The 26,296-nt window shown below is 36.8% G+C and overlaps 1 protein-coding gene across 1 annotated transcript; it reads left to right on the forward strand.

Annotated features, from left to right (window-relative positions):
- Positions 1-1,971: 1,971 nt before the first annotated feature.
- LOC120486001 (extracellular calcium-sensing receptor-like) lies at positions 1,972-17,844 on the forward strand. The gene is made up of 6 exons (XM_039681837.2): positions 1,972-2,574; positions 2,889-3,183; positions 3,395-4,180; positions 4,343-4,564; positions 11,022-11,145; positions 16,710-17,844. The coding sequence occupies exons 1-6, from the start codon at positions 2,345-2,347 to the stop codon at positions 17,621-17,623; spliced, it is 2,571 nt and encodes an 856-aa protein (XP_039537771.2). The 5' UTR covers positions 1,972-2,344; the 3' UTR covers positions 17,624-17,844.
- The last annotated feature ends 8,452 nt before the right edge of the window (positions 17,845-26,296 follow it).

The raw sequence follows: 26,296 nt of genomic DNA on the forward strand, positions 1-26,296 counted from the left end.
AATTTGCAAGGGTTATGATGGGAAAGTTGCACATCAATCTCTTCAGTGGAGCTTGGTACATCATCCTATGCATTGCAACAAAGTTATAAGCCATTGAGTTTTGATTTTTTCCCCCCTCAAAACCAAGATGGCCAATGGCCAGTCAGACATGCCAAGGTGCTCCGGAATATCCACCTCCGGAATATAGTGGACCTCATGCATCAATGGCTATATTTTAGCTGCAATTTATACTATGTAGAAAATGTAGTTGTATTATTAGAATGTAATTTTCATTGACGTCTAAAAAAGTTATGTAATTACATAATTTGTGACTTGTAATGTATTACTTTACTCATTTCATCAATAAGTAATCTAATTACATAATGCATTACTTCTTAGATCAAAATATATCTGTTTACCTATGTTTCTTTACTCGTAACATCAAAAAGTAATCTGATTACACAATGCATGTTACTTGTAATGCATTACTTGTTAGATCAAAATTAATCTGATTATGTAATGCATGTTACTTGTAAGGCATTGTTAGATCAAAAAGTAAACTGATTAAATATTGCATGTTACTTGTGCATTACTTGTTAGATCAAAAAGTAATCTGATTATGTAATGCATGTTACTTGTAATGCGTTTCTTTATTCGTAACAACAAAATGTAATCTGATTATGTAATGCACATTACTTGTAATTAATTGTTAGATCAAAAAGTAATCTGAGTAGGTAATGCATATTACTTGTAATACATTACTTTACTCGAAACATTAAAACAAATCTGATTATAATGCATGTTACTTCTAACACATTACTTTCCTTGTAACATCAACCAAATAATCTGAATGCGTTATGCCTGGCCCAACACTGCTCATTTCAGATGAGATTTAAAAAAATGTATCACTAGGTTTTCTCAGAAGAGGGGCTATGCTAGAAATGTGTCCATCTCTAACATAATCAGAATTATCAGCTAATAAGGGTAAATTGACATACTCTGGCACACTGGAGGGAGCATCTGAGTGTTTCCACAGTTGTACATTGACAGGCTGTAGACATTTCTGATGGAATCACATCATCATGTTCTGATATCCAAGATACACAAAGTGCAACTTGTATGCAGGTCAATTGCCTTTGCAATATTTCGGATTTATATATATTTTTTCATATATTTTATAGTTTTCACATGATTTGATGTAATTGTATTGATTAGTTTGTTAAATACACATAATTTATCTGTTTGATTATTGTATTATGTTTAATACAGTATCTCTTCAGTTTAAACTATAAATGCATGCTGTCCACTCAAGTGGACATCTGAAAATCTCTTTGAAAAATTTGTTAAAAAAAAAAAAAATCAAATCAAATCTTGTTTTTCATGCCCTAAGGGCAATAAAAACACAAAGGAAAAAAATCCTGACTGAGGTTATCATAATTCATGCATGAAAGGGTTAAACCTCTGTGCTTCAGTTGTTGGGTGTTGGTCGTTTTTTAATGTTTGCTTTTTTCTAAGTTCCTGTTCTTGTTTTCTCTGGATTCCCTGTTTGTTTTATTATTATTATTAAAAGTGCTTGCATTTGGATTCCTCCTTGCCTCACCGTTACACTACTCTTCAAATACAGTTTCTGGAAAAGCTTTTATTATTATTAATCCATGTCCAAGAATGCATTTCCCCGGATGAGATGGTTTTTATTTGTTATTTGACACTACAAACATTATAAACATTATAAACATTATTAGACACTGATCTCCTCGAGCTTTTATTTTGGCACTTATTCCGGTTACCAGCATTTTTAATTTGCATATTATATTTAGTTTCACCCGAAACATTTAGATTAAACATTTATATTTATATTTAACATTTATATTTATATTTTTATTTAACATTTATATTTAACATTTAGGCCTAGATTTAACATTTAGATTTTACATTTAGATTTAATATTTAACATTTAGATGTAACATTTAACATTTAGATTTAACTATTTAAAATATCTCTATGTTGACAAATATAGATGTAAATGTTCTAAAAAGTGACCGTCAAAAATTCATACCAGTTTTTTTAAACACAGTTTGAAAGCTAAATGTGACAAAATGTTGCTGTTATTTTCAGCGTGAGCTGCTTTACAAACGGCGCCCCATACCAGAGGGCCTTAAAGAGGGCAAGTAATGATTATGGTGTTTTGATACACTTTATAATACACTGGAGAAATATTTTTATTGACTACTGTAATTTAAAATATTAGCCACACCCTCTTAGGTTTTACAGTAAAGAGTTATAACATACAGCAGTGGATGATGAGTATAAAACAAGGATTAATGCTCACATCACAATTGCAATGGTCACTTGCCTATAAGGAGAAATGAATTTTCATCTTTTAATGACAGTGACACTTCTGTATATTATTAGGCTTTGCCCTTCTGAATGTGGGGTTAATTTAGGCACATGCATCCTCCAAGGTGACCCTCAGCCCCCTGCTCTCTTCAAGGATGGAGACTTCATCATTGGAGGGGCTTTCACCATTCATTACTATGTGAGGACAGAGAAGCACACCTATACTAGACGACCACAACCACTGGAGTGCAGTGGCAGGTTAGAATTTAATTCTAAATTAAATGCAGCAAGAGTTCAGATGCAAAAGCCAAGTTCAGTAATTCAAGTTCAGTAATTTCACTTAAATGACAAATAAAGTGAAATTACTGAACTTAAATATACAAGCTTGATAAAAATGATCATTTTAAAAGAAAATTTCAAATGGCACTAGAGGCTTTTGCATCTGAACTCTTCATATATATATATATATATATATATATATATATATATATATATATATATATATATATTACGTTAATAAGCAAACAGGGTTAGCTCTTTTTTAACAGGAGGCTATGTGTGTGCTTCAACAGCATGGACTTCAGAGAGCTGCGCTTTGCTCGTGCCTTGCAGTTCACTATCCAAGAGATAAACAACAGCTCTAATCTCTTACCGGGCATCACAATAGGGTATCATATATATGACTCTTGTGCTTCTGTGCCAATGGCAATTAAAGTAGCGTTGCAGCATGCCAACGGACAAGATCTGTTATTTAATGACACTGATTCCTGTGCAAAATCAGCAGCAGTTCTTGCACTAGTTGGAGATTCTGCTTCCACGCCGGCAATAAGCATTTCAAGACTTCTTGGTCCTTTTGGAATTCCACAGGTGCTAATACAATTTCCGTGTCTTCTTATTTAAAAAAAAAAAAAGTGTCAAAGTGTAAAAAAAATTATTGTAGTTTTGACCATAACACTAGTGGACTTATCAACATGTTCTAGGCTTTCATGTTCATAATCTTATTATGATAATTATTTATGTTATTCGAGTCGACAAATAGTATGACAAATATGTTATTTGTCTTCACTCTGCACTTCAGGTGAGTCATTACGCCACGTGCGCGTGTCTCAGTGACAAGCGGCAACATCCTACTTTCTTCAGGACCATCCCCAGCGATCACCATCAAGCGGCCGCACTAGCAAGGATGGTCAAACACTTTGGATGGACGTGGATCGGAACTGTGTGCAGTGATTCAGACTACGGGAACAATGGCATGGCGTCATTCTTGAAAGCTGCGGAGAACGAGGGAATCTGTGTGGAGTATTCTGAGGCCTACTACAGGACCCAGCCGCGCAGTAAATTGAAAAGAGTCGCTGATGTGATTCGCAGATCAACGGCTCGTGTAATAGTTGCCTTTGTGGCCGCAGGTGATATGAGATTTCTCTTAGAAGAGCTGAGTCAGCAGCCTCCTCCTCCGATGCAGTGGATTGGCAGCGAGGCGTGGGTTACAGATCCACAAATGCTGCGGTTTAATTTGTGTATCGGTGCTGTGGGTGTTGCAATCCCGCGGTCTGTTATCCCGGGATTTCGTAACTTTTTACTTGACCTGTCTCCAGAGCAGGCGCTGAAATTTCCCCTGTTGACAGAATTCTGGGAAAGCTCATTTAGCTGTAGTCTAAAACGGCAGACAGGTTCTTCAACTGGTATGCCAGCATGTGATGGCACAGAGGACCTGCGTGCATTACAGAATCCGTACACAGACACGTCCCAGTTGCGCGTCACTAACATGGTGTACAAAGCCACATATGCTATAGCTCATGCCCTACATGGCATTGTCTGTAACGAAAAACAATGTGACAAAAACATCAAAGTTGAGCCCCGGCAGGTAAGTTTTCTGGAATATAGGCCTATGCATTTAAAATTCTACTGTAGCCTATTCCTTTACTTTTTTGTTGATCTTCAAGCTACCTATTTCAGTACTGATTATTCAGCAAAGAATTGTAAAAACAATTTTCTTTTTTTAATTTTTTATTTTTTCATCATGCAGGTTTTTGATCAACTCAAGCAAGTGAATTTTGCTAAAAATAATTATTCTGTTTCATTCGATGCCAATGGAGACCCCGTGGCCATCTATGAACTTGTGAATTGGCAGCTTCAGGGAGACGGTTCAGTTGATTTTGTTACAGTGGGTCAATATGATGCATCCCAGCCTAAAGGACAAGAATTCAGTCTAAGCACAACTATTATTTGGTATGATGGCAGTGAAAAGGTATGCAAATGCGTTGTTCTATTCTCTGTGGTTTTAATTAATTCATAATTTATTAATGTTATAAAGTAACCCTGGATTATTTTTTTTACTTACCATATACTAAACCATATAAACACACATTCTTTATTCGGTAACACTTTACAGTAAGGGTACATGAATTATCATGAATTCATGTATAAATTCATGCATGAATTATGCATTCATTCATGCATTAATATCTAATATCAGGAACCAACACAAGTTCAATATTTTTCATGCATGACTTCATGAATGAACAACACCTTGATTAAAACATTAACTAAGATGAGCACATCATCATGAATAATGATTTATTATGCATGATCATGATGTTTTCTTTGTTCTTTGTCTAGGTCAGACCTAGTCACCAATTTAGTTGAGGGGGCACACACATGATAAAGTCATTAATAGATAATGCTTAATTAATGATGACTTCTGTATTGGACGGACTCCAAAATAGACCAATCACAGCTCATAAGACACAAATTCTGTTAATCAAATACAGAAGTCATCATTAACTAAGCATTATCTATCAATGACTTCATCATGTGTGTGGCCCCGTAACTAAAGTGGTGACTAGGTCCTTTGAAACACTGATGAACAATGTGATATTACTGATTGGATAACTGTGAACAAAGAAAATATCATGATCATGTGTAATAAATCGTAATTCATGATGATGTGCTCATCTTAGTTAATGTTTTAATTCAGGTGTTGTTCATCCATGAAGTCATGAATGAAAAACGTTGAACTTGTGTTAGTTCCTCATGATTCATGAGATATTATTGTATAATTCATGCATTAATTTACACATGAATTCATGATAATTCATGGACCCTTACTGTAAAGTGTTACCCTTTATTCATGTCATACACTTCAATTAAATCAATTGAACAAAACAAACCTCTTCATATTTGCTTAGCATTCCACAACACGCCTCATTTACTCACTTTCAGAGCATTTTTGCCCAAAGCCTTTAATTTCTGACTCTGCTACTGTGCCCAATTCTGATTTGTTGCCTATATCCGATTTTTTCAACTGTCTGTTTACACGTTCTTTAAATTGTGACCCATATCCGATTCATGTGTTTACACTTGCCATATAGGCTACTATCTGAAACATATCGCGCATGCTTAAAGCGTTAAATTATCTTGCACAAATGGACGAACACGAAATATGCTTCATGCACTGCGATATGCGAAGTTGCAAAACACCACTTTTGAATAAGAAACATTGTCTATAAAACTCGTTAAAACTCCACGAATCACAGGCGCATCGGTGAGGACACATATACACCCGAACTTGACTGCACTTCACATGATTGACATTATTGATACTGCTTTCATTCGTACTGCAACGGACCAATCTACGGGACATTAAGCCTTAAAGGGATACTCCACTTTTTTTGGAAATAGGCTTATTTTACAACTCCCCCAGAGTTAAACAGTTGAGTTTTTACCATTTTCTAATCCTTTTAGGCGTTTTTTTTTTTTATATATATTTAGAAGAATATCAGTAACCAGACAGTTTCTGGTCTCATTGACTTCCATAGTATATTTTTTTCCTACTATGGAAGTCAATGAGACCAGAAACTGTCTGGTTACTGATATTCTTCTAAATATCAGAAAATCGGCTGAATGGATTTGAAAACGGTAAAACTCAAATGTTTAACTCTGGGGGAGTTGTAAAATGAGCCTATTTCCAAAAAAAGTGGAGTATCCCTTTAAAATAAAGGGGTTATTGGGCTGTTCACTGTTGCTGTAACGTGATGAAAATACGTATGTATTTGTACGTAAAGTGTCGTTCTATCATACGTATATATAATTACATTTTATATGCGCAGAAACGTATAATACTGACTGTGAGAAAGTTAAATTCAGGTTCAGTGAGGGTGATGGAAGAAGACAAGGGGTCGGTAAATACTGGAGCTTGTGTGCTTTATTTTCAAAATACTCTTTCCACAGTGCCTCAGCGCTCTTCACAATAAACTCAAAACAGTCACTGTAGATCAAACTCTTTCCCGCTGTTCACAGCTTTCCCATCACTGACGTGGCACTCTTCCGGCTGTTCACAGCTTCTTCAGACATGATCAGGGATCAACTCAGTTTCCAGGCACACAGACACACAAGCTCCAGGCTCTCTCTCAATGCAGCGTCCACCTGGCCCGCTTAAATGCGCTCTCCTCCGCCAATCACTGAAATCACAGACAGGTGTTCATCATTTGAACTTGACCCGTTTACCTCCCGCTCGGCTCCTCCCCCCCGCTCTCCCGCTGCAGACACCGCTGAACCACGCCCCCCACACCACACTGACGTTTTACAGTACTAAAACGTAAAATATTTACATATTGACAGCACAAAAACGTAATTTATTTACGTATGAACAAATCCACCGACGTACACATTTGTATGTATCACAATTTCTGCATATTAATATCGTAGCATTATGTTTTGACTCCATTGCATTCCACTGTCTTATTAATTAAGTTTTAAGTTTTTAAGTTTAAGTTTGTCTTATTAATTAAGTCTCATTTATTGATATTGAACTCATAAATATTAACATTTTGGTCGTTTCGCCTGCATGGTGTTAAACAATACACTATAAAACCTTAAAAATACATTCTTTAACGTTACTATTTTGTAATAATTTATTTACTTTGAGACACATAAAGCTTTTCTCACAAAATTCACAAAAAAACATCAATTTTATTAGTTTGATGTAATCCAAATCTTTTGAATCCATAGTTGTTTGCAAGAAACAACTCCTAATTCAGCCAGTCGTGATCTTCGTCTCCATTCTCAGCAGCAGGGGCGTAGCCAGGACATTATTTCTGGGGGGGCCAGCTTGTGCCAGTCTTTTATTTGGGGTGGCACTTGATTATCAAAAACTACTACTAAAACTCACACGCGGCTCGTCAGGCCATAAACAATGGATTAAACTCCCTTATGACACTAATAATGTCTAATTGATATGTGCGAGTGCAATGTGTCATCATTATGTGAGGGGTTAGGGACCTTAACATGAGACAGGGATGTTTTAGTGCAAATGACAGAAAGACACAATATGAATTGTCATATTAGGCGATAATTTCTTTAGGTAAACCATTGCATTTTAAGTGCAACATCCAATTTATTTGTGATAATACAACAAGTTACAACGGTTGCACAAATCATGACTAGATCATGTAGTAACACTTGAGTCATTACTAGTTAGTTCCAATGATCTTCACTTTATAATACGGATCCAAATAATTAGTATAATTCCCACAGAAGTATCTAACACTTTCATCTGTGAGCTATTACTTACTAATTCGTTAATAAGAGTTTATTTAGTTACTAGATTGTTAATAAACTTTTTCAGTAGTTCTCTGGGAAGTATTAAAAAATATAGAAGTTATTGATTACTTAATAGTGAACTACCACTTCCGTCTGTGCGCTATTACCTAGTTTGTTAATCAGAGTTTCTTGTTAGTTAATAATAGTTACTAGATTGTTAATATTGTGTTACTCATTGGTTCTTGTGTAGTTATTCATTAACGAAGGAACCGTATTTTAAAGTGTTACCCTGAAATGTTCTGTTCGCTTTGTGTCTGCTGTAGGCTAACAATTACACTCTTAGAAGAAAAGGTTCAATATAGAACCTTAAAAGGTTCTAAAGCGTTACGTATTTGGAACCCTTAAAATGCAATGCATGTGAATTATCACAAAATTCAATATATGGTGGTTAAAAAATTTAATTAATCAATATCAGACGAAGAGTGCCATTTCACTTTTTATCCTCCAAAAATCTGCACGATTAAAATGTGATATTAAGTTACTACAACAGTTTAATAAACAATAATTTAATAACAACTACAAATGTTGCAGAATAATGTAATATATGAATGAATAACAGCCTTTAAAAAACATTTGAGCCAAAAGGGTTCTTTCTTGTCAGTTTTGAACCTTAAAATGTGCTTCGGAGTTGATTAAAGAACCCTATGCTACATTATAGGGGCCGTTTACACCTGGCCACTTCATGCGTTTTCGATCTTAAAAAAAAACCTGGTGTAAATGCCCTCCGAAACGCATTCGAGACGGATTTGAATCCGATCGCTCAAACCACTTCAGAAGGTGGTCTGGGCCGCATTCCAGACGAAACTGGACAAGTGTAAATGCATCTGGTTCTTGAAACGACATATGTAAATGTTAATACTCCCAAAAATGCTAAAAAAAGAAACGCGTGAGAGCATGTTACAGGCTACATGTCATGCTATTTTAGTCAGATATGACGACGCTACTGCGACGCGCATCACCTCAGATGAGCGGCTGAACGCAAGCCAACGCGCCGCAATCTATCGCAAATCAAAGTGAAAGTAAGTCGCAGACGATTAACACTACCATCTTCATTAAAAGTAAAGAAACGAAATGATCTTACCAGTTCTGTTGCCGCTCTCTCTTATCACCGTCTTTGCTGATTTTGAATATAGCCGATTATCAATAAAATCCAGCTCATATCTGTTGGTTTCGGTGACGTGCACTTCATTAAATCCGCATATAACGCGGGAATTGAAGATCGGATTTATATCCATTTTGCAAAAACACATTTATGTGACCAGGTGTAAATGGAATCGTTTTGATAAATCAGATAGCTATCCGATCTGAGAAAACGCATGAAGTGGCCAGGTGTAAACAGCCCAAGCGCTGTCAGAATGCAGGCACGTTATGTCTCGCACTGTTGATGGGGGCGAGACCCAACATGTTGCTAATATGGGGCTTATAGCGTAAGTGACAAATCAATGACTTGATTAAAAAATGCATACATTTCAGCTTCCTTTTAAGACCGTTACTGGAGTTTTTATTTTTATTTTTTATTATTATTAAATTTATTTTCCCGTGAGGTTGGGAGGGGGGGCCGACAGGGGGGCCGAGCCTTGACCAATGGTGGCCGTGGCCCCCCCTGGCCACCATGTAGCTCCGCCCCTGCTCAGCAGCGACCGTACATTTCAAACCCCGCGCTGGTGATGAATTCAAATTCAAAAATTGCGCCCTTGAGAAGCGATATGTCATGTTTTACGGCAGTGATATCAAACGTTCATTGGCTCTTCCCTGCTTCGTCACAGATTGTGACATGAAGGACTGTTGGTGTAGTTCATATGAAATGGAGAAGCGCGAACCCAAGCCGGATTAACATTTTGATTAGTAATTTAATTTCTGCTCTGTACTTCATACAAAACTATTACAATTACTGCCAGAGAAGACTGCGACTGCAACGCTTCATCATGAACGGCTTTTGGTATCGATTTTGACATTTTCGCAATGTGTAACTCGTCTGTTAGTTATGTTTTTCTTCATAATTGTAGTTTGTTACTTAGTTTTATTGTTATGGGTAGGTTTAGGGGTAGGAGTAGGATTGGTGGCTCAAAAATCTTAATGCTATATTGTTAATAAAACTGCCCTTTCCCAACACATCTGTCCATTACGTTTTATCCTTTTTTATATGATGTATAAAATGGGTATGTTTAGGTTTGTGATTAGGGTTACGGGATCTTACATTTATCTATAAAATGGTAAAAAGAGAAATTATACAGATATGTTTATGATTTAAGATATAGGCCTACGTAAATACGTTTCGTAGCTGTAAAAACGTAATAATGTTACGTTTAAATGTTGCAGATACGTCTATATTATACGTTTCAGCATTTATCCAAACGTACTAAAAAGTAAGTTTTCTATCTTTGCAAAAACGTAAAATAACTACGTATTAACAATGAGACCAGGCTGGTTATACAAAAAAAAAGCCTGCAAATAGAAATGAACACAAAAAACTGCCTAGAGCCTGCAGGCTACTTACAACACTGACAGTGGAGTTGCGCTCAGGAGTAGAACGGGATTTGTGGACGGGTGTGGATTTTTTTTTCTTTTTTGAGTGGCTGCGGATTAATTCTTTCTATACACGCACAATATGATGTCACACTCTAGTCTGCGCATATGTTTTAAAAATATAATTGAGCATGTTTATAGTCCTAGCATGTTTTAAATGGCCCACTTAAATAAATTACTAAATGCTTAAAATAAATGTAAATGAACAATTTCGGCACATTTACAATCCTGTGAAAACATCTCCCCTGTCCACATTCCTCTCCTATGACACAACGTTTCGTCAGCCATCCGTCCCTGTTCAGAAGTGCGTCGGGGGTTTCTCTCGTCATTAAACTACGGAGACGTCGCCTAATGCCTCAGAAAATGCCTGTTTACATGACAGTTGCATTGGCACATATCCGATTTATTTCCACATATGAATGAGGCCTGAAACCGATCTGGAAATATCCGAATGCATGCGTTTTGTTCCTGTTTACACTGTCATAGAACACATCTGATCTGTGTCACATGTGAGCAAAAAATTGGAATTGGGTCACATTTCACTGACAGTGTAAACTAGCCCTGTGTGTCCTCTGCAGGTGCCTGTGTCTGTGTGCAGTGAGAGCTGTTCTCCAGGTTCTAGGAAAGCTGTGCAAAAAGGAAGACCTGTCTGCTGTTATGACTGCATTAACTGTGCTGATGGAGAGATCAGCAATGAAACAGGTGCATTGTCAGGATATTCTTATACAATATAGAGTATAATTGTAATATTAGACAATTTGTAAGGGATAATTTTCCACACTGAAAGCACATGACAGTAGACAAATATACAATAGACAAAGGTACAATAGACAAATATATTTATAAATGTACAATTAAAATTTTAAATGCAATTTTTTTCCGTGTTGTTAAATCAATTATTAGTCCAGTCTTAAAGGATTAGTTCACTTTTGAAAAAACTTTTGCTGATAATTTACTCACCCCCATGTCATCCAAGATGTCCATGTCTTTCTTTCCTCAGTCGAAAAGAAATTTAGGTTTTTGATGAAAACATTCCAGGATTTTTCTCCATATAATGGACTTCAATGGGAACCGGATGGTTCAAGGTCCAAAAGACAGTTAATAACTGTTTCAGATGCAGCTTCAAATGTCTTCAAACGATATCAGACGATGAATAAGGGTCTTATCATGCGAAACGATCGGTTATTTCAAAACTTATTCCAAAAATGTAACTTTTCTAAGGACAAATGCTAGCCTTGCTCTATTCTGTGAGGCGCGTTTGCAACGTCACGTATTACGTAATTACGTTCAAAAGGTCACGGGCGACGTAGCCAAAAGTACAGAGTCAGTGTTTACAAGTTGAACGCATAGGTTGAACGTGCAAACTAGCTCCAACACCGTTAACAAAAAAAGGAATTAAAAGGAAAAACAACGATGTCGGACGATTTTGATTCTGTACTTCCGGCTACGTCGCCCGTGAGCTTTTGAACGTAATTACGTATTACATGACGTTACAAACGCGCCTCAGAGAATATAGCAAGGCTAGCATTTGTCCTTAGAAAAGTTACATTTTTGGAATAAGTTTTGAAATAACCGATCGTTTCGCATGATAAGACCCTTATTCATCGTCTGGTGTCGTTTAAAGACATTTGAAGCTGCATCTGAAACTGTTATTAACACTATCTTTTGGACCTTGAACCATCCGGTTCCCATTGAAGTCCATTATATGGAGAAAAATCCTGGAATGTTTTCATCAAAAACCTAAATTTCTTTTCGACTAAGGAAAGAAAGTCATGGACATCTTGGATGACATGGGGGTGAGTAAATTATCAGCAAAAGTTTTTTCAAAAGTGAACTAATCCTTTAATAATCTCAATAATCATTTAATATTATTATAAATGTTGAAAACAGTTCAATTTTATTTCAGGATTATTTGAAAAAAAAAAAAAGAAAACGCTCTAAATTGCATTGGAATAGCAATAGCAGTGTTCCTCACGGGTTGTTTGTTAAATCAAATTATTAATGTTTGTTAAATCAAATTAAATGTTTGTTAAATGGTCCTTGGGCCTTCTAGGGGGATTCTGGGCATGCCCCCCTTTAAAAAATGTTTGTGCATTTTAATGTTTAATTCATCAATCTGGTGCACTTTGACAATTCAAAATTAAAAGCTCCACCCATATTCAGTGTGCAAATTAAACAAAGTAAAATTAAAATCTCTTTTAGTTGTGTCTGTTTACATTACACTACTACATAATAGTTATAATATTAATCCCATGGCAGTAATAGCCATATATTGTAAAACAAATTCACTGAAAAATAAAGGACGATCATTAAAGCGGGAATGTTTGCACGTAGGTTTTATTACTCATTCAGGAGAGTTTTGCAAGAAAATACTTACATTAACCTAATTATTTATTTCGAAAAATAAATAAATACAATCCTGATTTTTCATGAAAAATTATGTTAGAATTGTATAAATACAAAATACCTAAAATACCTTGGGATGAGCTGGTTTTTATCAATGGTATATACACTATTGCAATTAATTTGTTTTTATTAACAAATTAATTAATATATTACCAAAATGTGATTACAGAATACATTTAAATTATCCATCAAATTGTCATTTTCTCCTTACTGTTTTGCGAGTTAACGAAAAATGCCTGACCAGTAGGCTAAATTACTTGAACAAATAAAACATTTTGGCATTAGGCATTGGGATTGACAATGCCTACAAATGTTTTTAAAAAGTTTTACCTTTTAAAAAGAATTTAGTGTGAATGGGAACATGACTTAAAAATATGTTTCTTAAGTCAATACTTTTCAATGGCTTGTCAACTTTTCATTCCTCCACTGCGTGATTCTAGTTAGCGTTGGATTCTAGTTGTCAAAAATTTAATTTGTATTTAATACAACTCGTCAAAACTCATATCGGCATATCAGCCATTTTAACAGCATACACACACCCAAACTTGACCGCACATTAGGGGTGTGCAAAGCAACGGTATCTGTATTTGTATTTGTTGAGGGGAAAATATATTTGTACTTGTGGCTATTCGAGTAAAATTAAAAAATAGGCGTAAAATGTTTTTTTGTGTTAGCCTACACATCTAATTTATGACAGTGTAAGTATTCTTTAATTATATCCATTATAATAACTATGGATATGCAATATTGATTGATGTTTTTCTATAAATCCAGCAATGAATATGTAAGGAACGTCACAGAAAAGAAAATAGCATTACAGACCCCATCCATGGTTAAATCCGTTTATTACATGGCTACCTACCAAATAAATCAGTAATTTAAAATGTTGCTTTAAAAAGGAGTTTATTGATTTTAAAACAATTGCATTGCTTCCGCTAAAAAAAAATCAGTTACGTCTCTACTTTTAGAATCCATGGCAACGCTTGGTTTTCCATGGCACCTGTGTTATACTTTGCGCGGTCTCCAGACGTCAGTGCAGTGTATTGGAATAATCTCCCGATCAAAGTAAGCTTCCCGAAAGTTATAAACTGCCTCCAGAACCCAGTTAAGCTACAAAAATCTATTCAACAAAAACAGTGATGCAGTTCAGTGTTTTTTCGCACAGCCGAGCCTTCTGTGTGGAGCAGCCTATCAGTCACCTCTTCCTGAACGTCACTCACACACTGCGGTCTCGTGAGGAAATGCAACTTTTAATAAATAAGTAGGCTATTCGTAAAAAAAAAAAAACACAAATTTTTTTAGAGTGGAAGAATGTTTTTTTGTTTTGTTTTGTTTTGTTTGTGAAGATTTTTTTTCTACCCGCACCCTAGACACGCACAGACAATATGATCTCACAATCTGCGCATATGTTTTACAACATAATTTAAGAGATATAGTCCTAACACTTTTTAAATAGCCTACTTTAAGTGTTTATATATCCATCTATAAATTGCAGGAACGTCTGTCTGTGTTTGTGTGTGTGTCTGTCTGTTAATCGCATATCTCTCGAACTGTTAGTCCGATGGATCTCAAACTTCACAAGTGTCTTGCTATGGGCACTGAGTAAGTGCAGTGCCGAGTTTGAAGTTCTTTGGATTAGAAATGCAAAAGATATCGCTAAGTATATCGCTAAAAGAAGCACACATTGGCTTTTGCCACTCTAGCCGCTGGCTACTCCCCCTCTCACGCTGCACACTGACTGAGCACAGTGCAGGACCAGAGACAGAGGGACGAAGAAAGCAGATTTGATCCCTGAATCATCGCGCTTATTCATTTGAGCACTCAAACACACCAAACCAACAATTGCCAAAAACACACGGGCATTATATTGCACGGGCATTTTTCACTATCTATCTATAAATTGCAGGAACGTCTGTCTGTGTGTGTGTGTGTGTTAGTCTGATGGATTTCAGACTTGACGGGTGTCTTGCTACGGGTGCAGTGCCAAGTTTGACGTTGTTTGGATTAGCTACGCACAAATAAAAATGTCACTGAACTTTTGCTGTGTAATTGTAACAATGAACACTCAAACACACCAAACCAACAATTACTTAAAACACACAAAAACTGATTTTGCATGGGCACTTTGCACTAGTTACAAATAAATTATCAAATGCTTAAAATGAATTAAAAGTAAATGAACAAAAATGAGCGTTATATTTAAACTCATGAACGCCCCCCATTAACACCTGAACGCCCCCCTTTCAAAAATCTTGCTTCCAACGTTGTTCTCTGAACGTACTGCCCCCATTGAGAAGCACTAATTTATACGAAATATAAAGCTATTAGTAGTAGTTCTAATGATACACCATGTGTCAAAATGATTTATTGCTTTTTGATTGACAGGGGGCGGGGCTGACCTTTGCCCTTCCGGATTCCATCTTTGAAGTAGTCAAACCTTTGACCTTTCGCATTCCATCTCTGGAATATCGATTAACCTTTGACCTATCGATCAATCAAATGGACAGGTGGTTGTTGACCCGTTGACCTTTTGCATTCCATCTCTGGAATATCGATTAACCTATGACCATTTCTAATCGAGAACATGTGTGGGATCATTCTGGTTTTGACCTGATGACCTTTTCTAATCCAAAAAACATGTGTGGCTACATTCTGGTATTTGACCCGATGACTTTTCTAATACAAAAAACATGTGTTGGTACATGGTGGTTATCCAGGAAGCGATCAATCAAAAATGGACAGGTTGGCCCTTAGTGACCCCAGGAAGCGATCAATCAAAAATGGACAGGTTGGCCCTTAGTGACCCCAGGAACCGATCAATCAATTGAACATTCTGGTATTTGACCCGTTGACCTTTCTAATCCAAAAAACATGTGTTGGTACATGGTGGTTATCCAGGAAGCGATCGATCAAAAATGGACAGGTTGGCCCTTAGTGACCCCAGGAAGCGATCAATCAAAATGGACAGTTTGACCCCTGTGACACTCTCTCACGGCTACATAAATGATAAAACCAGACATCTGTCAAAGAGCTGTGAGAGAGTGTCACAGGGGTCAAACTGTCCATTTTGATTGATTGCAATATTACTGGGTTTTTTTGATCAAATAAATAAAGCCCTGGTGAGCAGAAGAGACTTGTTTAGAACATTGAAAAATCTTACCGTTCTAATAAGTTTGGCCACCACTGTACATATATGGACATGTATATATATATATATATATATATATATATATACACACCTAAACAGTCAAATACACACAAAATAACTTCAAAATGACAGTCTTGGCCAGTTATGTGAATGTAACATAGTGAACGTAAATAGTTGAGAAAGAAAACCACTAGCCACAGTGGCTGGTGAGCAAAAAGGTTAATGTCAAGCCCTGTGTATATATTTTTAAACGTAGAAAGTACTTTTTTCAAATTATTTCATCTTCACATTTTTGAGGAACTGAGTTACATTTTTTTTTAATCTTGCCTTTCATAAAAAAAGTTAAATCATCTGATATTTTAAAGGACTTATTGACCTTGATACAGCTATGAGAGGCACAGCTATCAATTTTTTTATGATGGAATTTCCTAATGAAGTTTTTTTCTGCATGTTTCTGCATGTTTGCTACTTTACATTAACTACTTAAGTTTAGTAGACACGCCACCCCCCCCCCCTTTTTTTAAATACCACTAAGCAGTGAAGCACTGTTGTTAAAAATATTTTAATAACAATATAACAATATTTTAATAAACTACTTAATGTATTTCTTTTAATTATGCTTTTTGAAATTAATATAATTGTATGCATAAATATATGTCTAAAAATTGTTTGTTATAAATGGCTGTTAAACACTGATTTCTTCATCTTCCAGATTCTTTAGAATGTCATAAATGCCTTCCCGAGAACTGGCCCAATATTGAGAAGGACAAGTGTCTTCCTAAACCAGTGGAGTTTCTCTCCTGGAATGAGATCCTTGGGGTTGTCCTAGCTGTTTTTTCTGTTGTTGGCTCTTTAGTGGCTTTGAGCATTACTCTTGTCTTCTACAAAAACAGGGCCTCTCCAATAGTAAAAGCCAACAACTCAGAGCTGAGCTTCCTGCTGCTCTTCTCATTGACACTGTGTTTCCTCTGTTCACTTACTTTCATTGGTCGGCCCACTGAGTGGTCCTGTATGTTGCGTCACACAGCATTCGGGATCATATTTGTCCTCTGTATCTCCTGTGTTCTCGGAAAAACAATAGTGGTGTTAATGGCTTTCAGGGCTACACTTCCAGGAAGTAATGTTATGAAATGGTTTGGGCCTGCACAACAGAGACTCAGTGTTTTTGGTTTCACTCTTGTACAGGTACTGATATGTGTGGTTTGGTTAACAATATCTCCTCCATATCCTTACAATAATATGCAACACTACAAAGAAAAAATAATTCTAGAATGCAGTTTAGGATCAGCTGTTGGTTTCTGGGCTGTACTGGGTTATATTGGCCTTCTAGCTTTCCTTTGCTTTATTTTAGCTTTTCTGGCCCGAAAGCTCCCTGATAACTTCAATGAGGCTAAATTCATCACATTCAGTATGATCATATTCTGTGCTGTTTGGATCACCTTTATTCCAGCTTATGTCAGTTCTCCAGGGAAATTTACTGTAGCTGTGGAGATATTTGCCATTTTAGCTTCAAGCTTTGGTTTGATTCTCTGTATTTTTGCGCCTAAGTGTTTCATTATTGTCTTTAGGCCAGAGCAGAATACAAAAAAATATTTAATGGGTAAAGTGCCATCAAAATCACTTTGAGATACTATTTTTACATGTTTGTGCTACATGTGCAAATATGTTATGTATATTGTACCATGGTTGCAAAAAAACAAAAACCAAAAAAATCATTAAATATATTAATTTTAAAATCACAATAAATATGCTTTGGTATAGTTTTATACTTAGACTTGTTGGTCAAATAGATGGTGTGCAGTACATTTACAACTTGTGTAGTTCATTAATACTGCTATATTTTAGCATGTTTCTGTAGTTAAGAAGTAAAAATAATTAAAAAATAATTCTCTGTCATTTAACATTGTTTAATATTTCACGCCTACCCATTCTTACTCCTAAGAGCTCTGTGCATCACTATACAGCAGGGTTTTTTTTATCAACCGGTATGTCTCAGGCAAAAGTCGGTCACAAGACCGCTTTGAGTGTTTTCCATAAACCATGTGTTGTCAAAGAAACAACAACAACAAAACGTATAAATGTTTTACTTCACGTCAGACTTGGGCCGGCCAAAACTCTGTCATGGCGAACCCTTTCTAGAACTCCCAGAAGCTGAGTGAACAGGTCTACTTCCATCATACCTCTTCCAAATCAAGAACACTTACGGGTTGAGTCCAAGGGGGTAATCCATCGCCCGGAAGTTGAAGCCTCACGGGAGCTGCCATCTTGTAGCAGAACTTCACTTGTGTTAGCATTTCCATTGACTCCCATTCATCACTTTGACAGCGAATAACTTTACATCTGAGGCGTTTGAAGACCCCATTTGTCCATTATTTATTTCTAAAGAAACACGACAATGTATAAAATGCCCCATTACCTTGTAGCTTATGTTATGGCCCCGTAGGAGCAGTTTTTTGTAAAACTAACGATTGTGTCATAACAAGTGACTCTCTGTCGCGCAGTAGAGGGATTACCGTATGGCGAGGAGGAGAAGCTCGCGGGCAATCGGGGAAACGAGGAGACAAAATGACGAAATAATTAATCAGAATACCTAGCAAAAGTTTCTCCTCCTCCTAGCTCATGGAAAGCTCCTACTCACACTCTCCGCCTCTGCAAGTTTCGGAAAGGGAATGATTCAGATTTCTCATGCCACAGCCACTAGAAGACAGACAGTTTGCTCACGTCACATCTACGTCGCAAAGCTCTGTTTGAGTCGGTTTGAGTCTGCGCGTCAGGAACGGAAGTGCTAAAAAATTGCCAAAAACGGGCTTCACTTGTCTCAATGGAGTTCCAATAAGATGGCTCTGTCCACTTCTTATACTGTCTATGGTTGAGTCTCCATTCCCCGGGCCTCAGCCCCCACCTAGACAGGATGTAAGCAAACATTAACTTACACTCAGATTCACTCGATAGATTCAAATCGCTGGTTAGTGTACTACGTGCTGCTCTCAGGGCAGGAGTACAAATCACAGTTATTTTAGTGCATTACCAGCTTCTCCCAGGGCAGGAGTACAAATCGCTGTTATTTTAGTGTACTACACGCTGCTCTCAGAGCAGAAGTTCAAATCGCTGTTATTTTAGTGTACTTCCCGCTGCTCTCAGGGCAGGAATACTCAATAGATTTAAATTGCTGTTTAGTCTACTACACCCAGATAGCACACGTCTGGCCGACATCGGCCAAACATCGAGCGTCGGCCTCCCTTCCTATAACGTCGCAGAGGCATCGGCCAGGCATAGGTAGATCTCCTGTCAGTCAGTGCTCTATTTCCCAGCTCCGTTACAGTGGCTTTGGGTCGGCCCACCATATAGCAGGCCGACGTTTGCGCGGGTCCGCTCTTTGCATTCAAACAACAAAAATGTATTTTAGAATTAAACATTTTGATAAAGGATTTGATATAAAAATGAGAAATGGCTGGTCTTTTTAGACGTAGTAGAGCTGTAGGCTGCACAATTTAAAACTCTCAGTCTCTCAGACATGCTCAGCACTATTTATCGTTGCACGCACTGAATTACATTTTCATTCATTTAGCAGACGCTTTTATCCAAAGCAACTTACAAATGAGAACAATAGAAGCAGTTAAACTAACAGTAGGACAACAAGTAGGCTACTATAACCCCTCTCAGTTTAATTTTAGTGCAGTTTTAGCGCAGAGAAAGCGTTAGTCCTAGTGAATCCAGTGCTGCCAAAAGAATGTTTTGAAGTGACAGCGCGAATTAAAGGGTAACTAAACCCCTGGTCAGAGACTGACTCCACCCACTAGCAATATTTGAAAAATGCTGAAAAAATGGGCAGACCCCAGCGGGGCCAGGGGGCGTGCACCTGAGACCCTCCGTGAGTGACAGCTGCTGTCAGACTCTAAAATAGAGAGAGACTGGAGTGACGCAAGTAGCTGCCTTTGCAATAGAGCGGCCATTTTAAGTCGAGGACTTTTCTCCCTCACCTTCACCGTCACCTGAAGTGGATGAGGGTGAATTGTATGTAGACACAGGACCAAATCCATTCGAGCCGCTGGCTCAAACTGCGGTCTTAACTCCCGCATCGCGACCGCATCTGATGAGTTTTGTCGTCGAGTTGATCTCAATAGCGCACGCTCTGTGGGCATGTATTCATATTGATATTCTGCCGCTATGTGAAAAAATCCAGCAAAATGCGCCGGCTCGTTTGTCGACCCCAGAGGATTAATTTCATCCTAACCATAAATTGTAATTAAAATATCCATGATCACTCACATCAAGAGACGCCGCTGCGGTGGAGGAGTCCATGCAGGACGAGCAGTGTCTGGCACTGCGTGTGGAGCTGTGTGGAGAAGCCCATGTCCACCTCTATTCCGTTACTATCCTGATCACTGTACTAAACACTGATAAATCTATGCTAACTTGAAGCTATCCTAACTGTACTATGCTACTAGCTACACAAAATAATCTAAATTATCTATATAATGCTATGCTAAATAGATGCAACAATACTCTATCCTGATCGTTTTCAAAAATAATCTAAATAACTATATAAATGCTATGCTAACTAGATGCTAATATATGCTATCCTGATCGTTTTCAATACTCATAAATCCAACTCCTGACTCGCTACAGTAGTTTTGACGGAACCAGATGCTTTTATACCAGGGGCTGCCAAGGGCGTGACAGAGTGGCGTCTGAGAGTTCCCTATGTCAGAAAGTACCCCTACTGCAGGAGCTTTCCGTTTAACCTGAAGAGGGCAGCACTCAGACGTTTTTACACCATATATTTGAAAATCAAAACACTTTATACTCAATTGTCAAAAAATGTACTCGAATCAATGAACAGCATTTATGAAGCTCCATTCTTACAGATCATTAACTAAAAAAAGTTGTTTTGGTGTTTAGTTACCCTTTAAAGTGATAGCGCATGGTTCCTGGTCAAAATGAACACATATTGACATGAAAATGTAGTTATCTCAAAATAACTGAATTGAATTAAATCATACTAGGCCTACTTTTTTTCACAGACATATTTTTACTTAAGCCCGCAGGGAAAAGCATTAACACTTCCCAGAAGTAGGCTAGGCTTTAGCAAAAATAACTAATGTGGTCAAAAAAGTTTTTGTATGTATTTTATATTATTAATTGTGACTGCAGTTTGTTATGTGTGGGCATATGCCATTGCACATATGAAAGAGTCATAGATCTCCAAACTTAGTTTTAAATTAAAATTAATATTTGAGTATTTATGAGATTTTTATTTTAGTACTGTTCTAATTATAGATATTTATATTTGTAAATGCTGCATGATTTGACGTGCTTTAATCAATGGCCGTGCTCGTGAACTTTTGAGTCGCTTTCAAACACTGTTTTCACTGTTGCTTTCATGTAAGGTTATGCCGTGTTCCAGGCAAACTGTAACTCGTGTTTTTCCACCCGTGACTTCCCACCCGTGAACTCGTACAAGATCGATGTACTCCCAGTTACGAGTTCTGATGTCGCATAGCCCGCAAAACCATACAAAACAACAATGGCAGCCCCTACGGATGCAGTGTATCTGCAGGCTGTACATGGTGAGAATACACTTTAGGACAATATAACGTTGCAGTCAAATTAATAATATAATAATAATAATAATAATAATGATAATAATTCACACACGATTACAATGTTATGTGTCTGAAAAAATAAGTATGTATATTGCACTCAGGTAGTTTGGCGTGACTGGCCTGGAACGCTACAAAGTCGTGAGTCATGGTTTGAAGTTGTGATGTACGTGCTTAAAAACCTGCCTGGAACGCAGCATTAGTCTCTAAAATGCCACAAATAATACACACAACTGTTCTTGACACCCCTCTTACTTGTAATTCACACGCTTTTGGTGAATATTTTCTTTAAAGACATTTAGTGTCTTCGGAAGAAGTCCGTTAGCATCTCAACCATTTTCAGAATAGCAGCTAGGTAAGTTAGGTATCTAACGTTAACTCGGTTGAGCTTTTGTTTTTGTTTTGTTTTTTAATTTTGGGCTTATTTGCAACTCTTATGTGCAAATGAGAGTTTTCATAAAGGTTTTACTTGGAAATGAACTAATTTATTTGACGTTAACATAAACGTACTGTTGATCGGTGACGTCACTTACATGGAGCTTGAACATTGGCTGAAACTAGCTGCTCAATGGTAAGCAAATATTGATAAAAAAAATGTTCTGTGATTTCAGCAGCAACAAAATAATCCGGGGAAGCTCCAATTTTCTTATTTCTTTAATTTCTCAAATTTACAGTTTTAATTTGTATGATTTATTTTAAGAAGGTGTTGACATCCAAAAGTAAATGAAACTGTATGAGCAATAAATGAATAAGCAAACCTATAAACAAATTATTTTATCTTAATTAAGAAATTATTTTCTGTATATTTTTTATATTCTTTCTCTTTTCTACATTTGCCCTCTGCTGTAGCTTTTTTTCCCCTTTTAATAAACCTTGCATTGTATAATAATATTGTTGGCTCTGTGAAAAATGGTTTGTTGTGTTCGTAGATCCTTCCACACTGATGCCCTGCACCATTGCAGACGAGTTTATTGTCCTGATCATCATCTCTAAGACGCTATGAACCATATGACTAGTAAGTAAAACTTCAAACATACACTAATATCAACACACACTAATTGTCTAAGTACAAATTTGAATGTTTTAAAAATAATTCTTATGTTCACAAAGAGAGCATTAAAAACAATAATATTGTGAAATAGTATTATTATTATTATTTTAATAGGTTAACTGTTTTCTGTGTGAAAATATTGTAAAATGTAATTAATTCCTGTTATCAAAGCTGAATTTTCTGCATCACAGCTTCACATTATCCTTCAGAAATCATTATAATATGATTTGATGCTCAAGAGCATTTATGATTATTGTCAGTGTTTAAAACAGTTGTGCTGCTTCATATTTTTGTTTTTCTGGATTATTTGATGAATAGAAAGTAAAAAAAAAAAACAACAGCAAAATTCGACTGCTTTACGGCATACATCACTTCCCCCACCACTTCCTCAAAATGTCTGTGGCCATTGCAGACATCCTAAGTCTCCCAGGAGTTTTCCGCGTATTGATAGCATCTCCTCGATGCCCGCAAATTACTTCAAATCTCCCGGAATCTAGAGCGAGCATGCAAGACAGAATATACTGCGCACATAGCGTGCGCACGTCAGAGAGGGAGAGAGTGAGAGACCTTGCGAGTGTGCCTCATGAAAGCTTGTCAACCTCTCCGTCAACAATCCAGTCACCAAGATATACCTCCCTGAAATGACTATTGCAGGTTGGTATGTCTGCCACTGTTGCAGCGAGCGTGCAACAGTAGGCTGAAGCAGGCTAAATTATTTATGACAGCGGTAATGAACAATACCGCTTCCAACCCGTAGGGTGACCGCAGAGGAAAAGTTCCATGGTGTTGCTTTAATCTTGTTTACCCCAAACTTTTGAACAGTAGTGTTAACTACCGTTTATATGTTTAGGTTCTATTTAACAATTAATCCTGGAGGGAAAAATAAATGGTTTAAATTGTTACTATGGTTTACACACACACAAAAAAAACATTAATCAGCACAACTGTTTAACCCCTAGTTGCTCCAGAGGCATGTGACCTCTGACATATATAGCAATTGTAAGTTGCTTTGGATAAAAGGCGTCAGCTAAATGAATAAATGTATTCATTCAATAGAATTTGAGGGAATAATATGGTGGCTTCACGTCATGAGCAATCAAGGCTGCATTTCCCGATAATGTTGTCTCGGCACGCTATGAAGACTCTTAAGGTATAACTTAACTAAAGGTGTAACATTTCTAGGCGTGTTCCCCGAACTATACCTTAGGAAGTTGCTTAAGATATACCTTACATGCGACGTTACCAGGTGTGGTCGTGTGTCCGGGGCGATAGTGCTGAATTTGTTGATAACGATGGACAATCAATTCATATCACTCGAGAATCACTCGTGCAGGGTCTGCTTTATTTGCATTATGTGAGAAAGTGGTATTCTGTATAAAATAAACACTTCAGAAATAGTTGAAATTGCATTAATGAAGTATTATAAAAAAAATAGACCAAATTATAGCCTTACCCAGGGGTTCCCAAACTTTTCTATGACAAGGCCCCCCAAATACCACTAGGTTCTGGCCAAGCCTCCCCTTTTGCGGGATGTGTTATTGAACCCATCGACAATGCTACGGCAAATAAATAAATAAATCATCTAGGTGAACATCAGATTATGTAATGGTGTTTGATACCAGACAATCAGAAAGATTATAGAGATGCACTGATTACAATTTTCTAGGTTGATTCCGATTTTTCATTGAGTTTGACCTGCCGATGCAAATTTTAGCCGATTCCGATTTCATTTTTTCTAACCACTTTATATATTATACACAAATATTATTATTTTTATAAAATACCATATACTTTTACCCAAACTGAATAATAAAAACAAGTTTAAATGGTTAGATTTCCTTTGGGTAAGTATTCATTTTCTTTTCTGACATAGCCTACTCCAGTTCTTGTTAAAACACAGGCACTTTTTGTGTAAAATCATATTTATTTTTCCCATCCAAAGTGTGCTTTCACTTAAATGACCCTAAGCACCGCTGCAAAAAGAATAGACTTCGATTAAAAATAGGAGCCGAAACCCCTGCTTCGCGATCTCTAAAAGATTACCATTAAAAGTATAATGTTTGTATATTGTATATGTATAACGTATAATTTTTACAGCTTTTTCTTTTTCCAACTTGCTGCGGCCCCCACTTTGAGGCTAGCCTATATTTTAAAATGGTATTATATTTTACTGCCGCAATAACAACCTATTTCAAATGTTTACATGCTTTCTTTCTCCTTTTTTGTTCGCTGAGGTGGAGCTGTGATGAAATCTTGTTCTTTTAAATACTTTTCAGCATTTCAGTAATAAAATTGTAGGCCTACATCGTACGTACGGTGCTCAGCAGTAATCAAAAAGGATTAAAACAGTGAAGTTTGAAGTGATCTCTTATTGTAAACTTAGAGATTAAATTACTTACACACACACAACCTTGGTGTTTGTCAAAAAAACAGTAAGTGATTTGGCCACAGATTTTTACACGGGTTGGGTGAAAAAAACACTGACATTATGGATTCACATACTTTCTCCATGTAAATGTTACCATTAGTCAAATAGACTATTAAGACTTTAATGGTTTGCCAGCCGATGTACCTTTGGATAATGAAAAATCTAACAACAATTCAGTGCAATGACAATTTTATTCTTAGCATGAAAACACTTGAATTAGTCTAATTAAACACTGTCTGGGTGTATTAAAACTTAAGAATTGTATTCGTAGACCTGCAACAGTGATAAGGTAAAGCTAAGAGTGGTCCAGACCAACCTTCCGTACGTATGACTTACAGAAGGTATATTTAACTATGTTTCCGGAAACACGTATTAACAAAAACGTACAGCTTAAAGATGAACTGAACTGAAATTTGAGAAAAGGTGATATAACATATGTATTTTATTTATTCTCATTGGTACAATTTTTTTTTCCAACAATATATTTATTTGTCTTTTTTGTTTTTTATAACATACAAACAACAGAACCCCTCTCAGACACAAAATACAAAGTTACCATATATAAAATGTTATATCTGTGATATCCTTTGACACAAGTTAACAGAGACCAACTATCACCCAGTGAGCAGGTCGCGGACTGTAAAAATTATTCATGAGCACTCATTGGTACAATTTTTAAAATGACAGAATTTGTTAAAAGGGATAAAATGGTACATTGAAAGTGTTGTTTTTGTTACACGGGCGCCACCATGTTGGATTTCAACATTTGGCTAAGTCACTGGCATGGTAAGCTACTCCGTTGCCGCACCAGCAGAGCACCTACCCGCACCAGCAGAGCAGCCTTAGCTTGTGAATAGTCTGAGGCTAGCTGACATTGCTGAGGAAACAGAATTTTTAGCGACACACTATTTAGAGATATGTACTTTCATCAATGAGTACATGAAATGTCTGACAATGTCTGAATCAAATGTTTTATTTACACAAGTTACAAGTTCAACGCATTATGTTAACGTTACTCAAATCCTTGATATTCGGCTGAGGGGAAAAGTTCCCTGATGTATAACGTTAGTTCACTGTAAAGGATGGGATTCTCCTTCCTAAATGCACCCTCGCCCATAGAGTGAACTGCCAGTACGCTGTTAATCTAAACAGTCTGAGAAAAGTGTAACAAGTTAGCCCAGCCTAGTCACCTATTCGTAAAATAGGGGAGCGCGGGG

This window comes from Pimephales promelas, chromosome 10 (genome assembly GCF_988280905.1).
Source record: "Pimephales promelas chromosome 10, fPimPro1.hap1.1, whole genome shotgun sequence".
Lineage (NCBI taxonomy): Eukaryota > Metazoa > Chordata > Actinopteri > Cypriniformes > Leuciscidae > Pimephales > Pimephales promelas.

Excerpts from the sequence above, each read along its gene's own strand:
- LOC120486001 (XM_039681837.2), top strand. The coding sequence starts at position 2,345 with ATGAATTTTCATCTTTTAATGACAGTGACACTTCTGTATATTATTAGG. Across the intron at positions 4,565-11,021 it reads GGTATGATGGCAGTGAAAAG|GTGCCTGTGTCTGTGTGCAG; the intron begins GTATGCAAATGC and ends TGTCCTCTGCAG. Across the intron at positions 11,146-16,709 it reads AGAGATCAGCAATGAAACAG|ATTCTTTAGAATGTCATAAA; the intron begins GTGCATTGTCAG and ends TTCATCTTCCAG.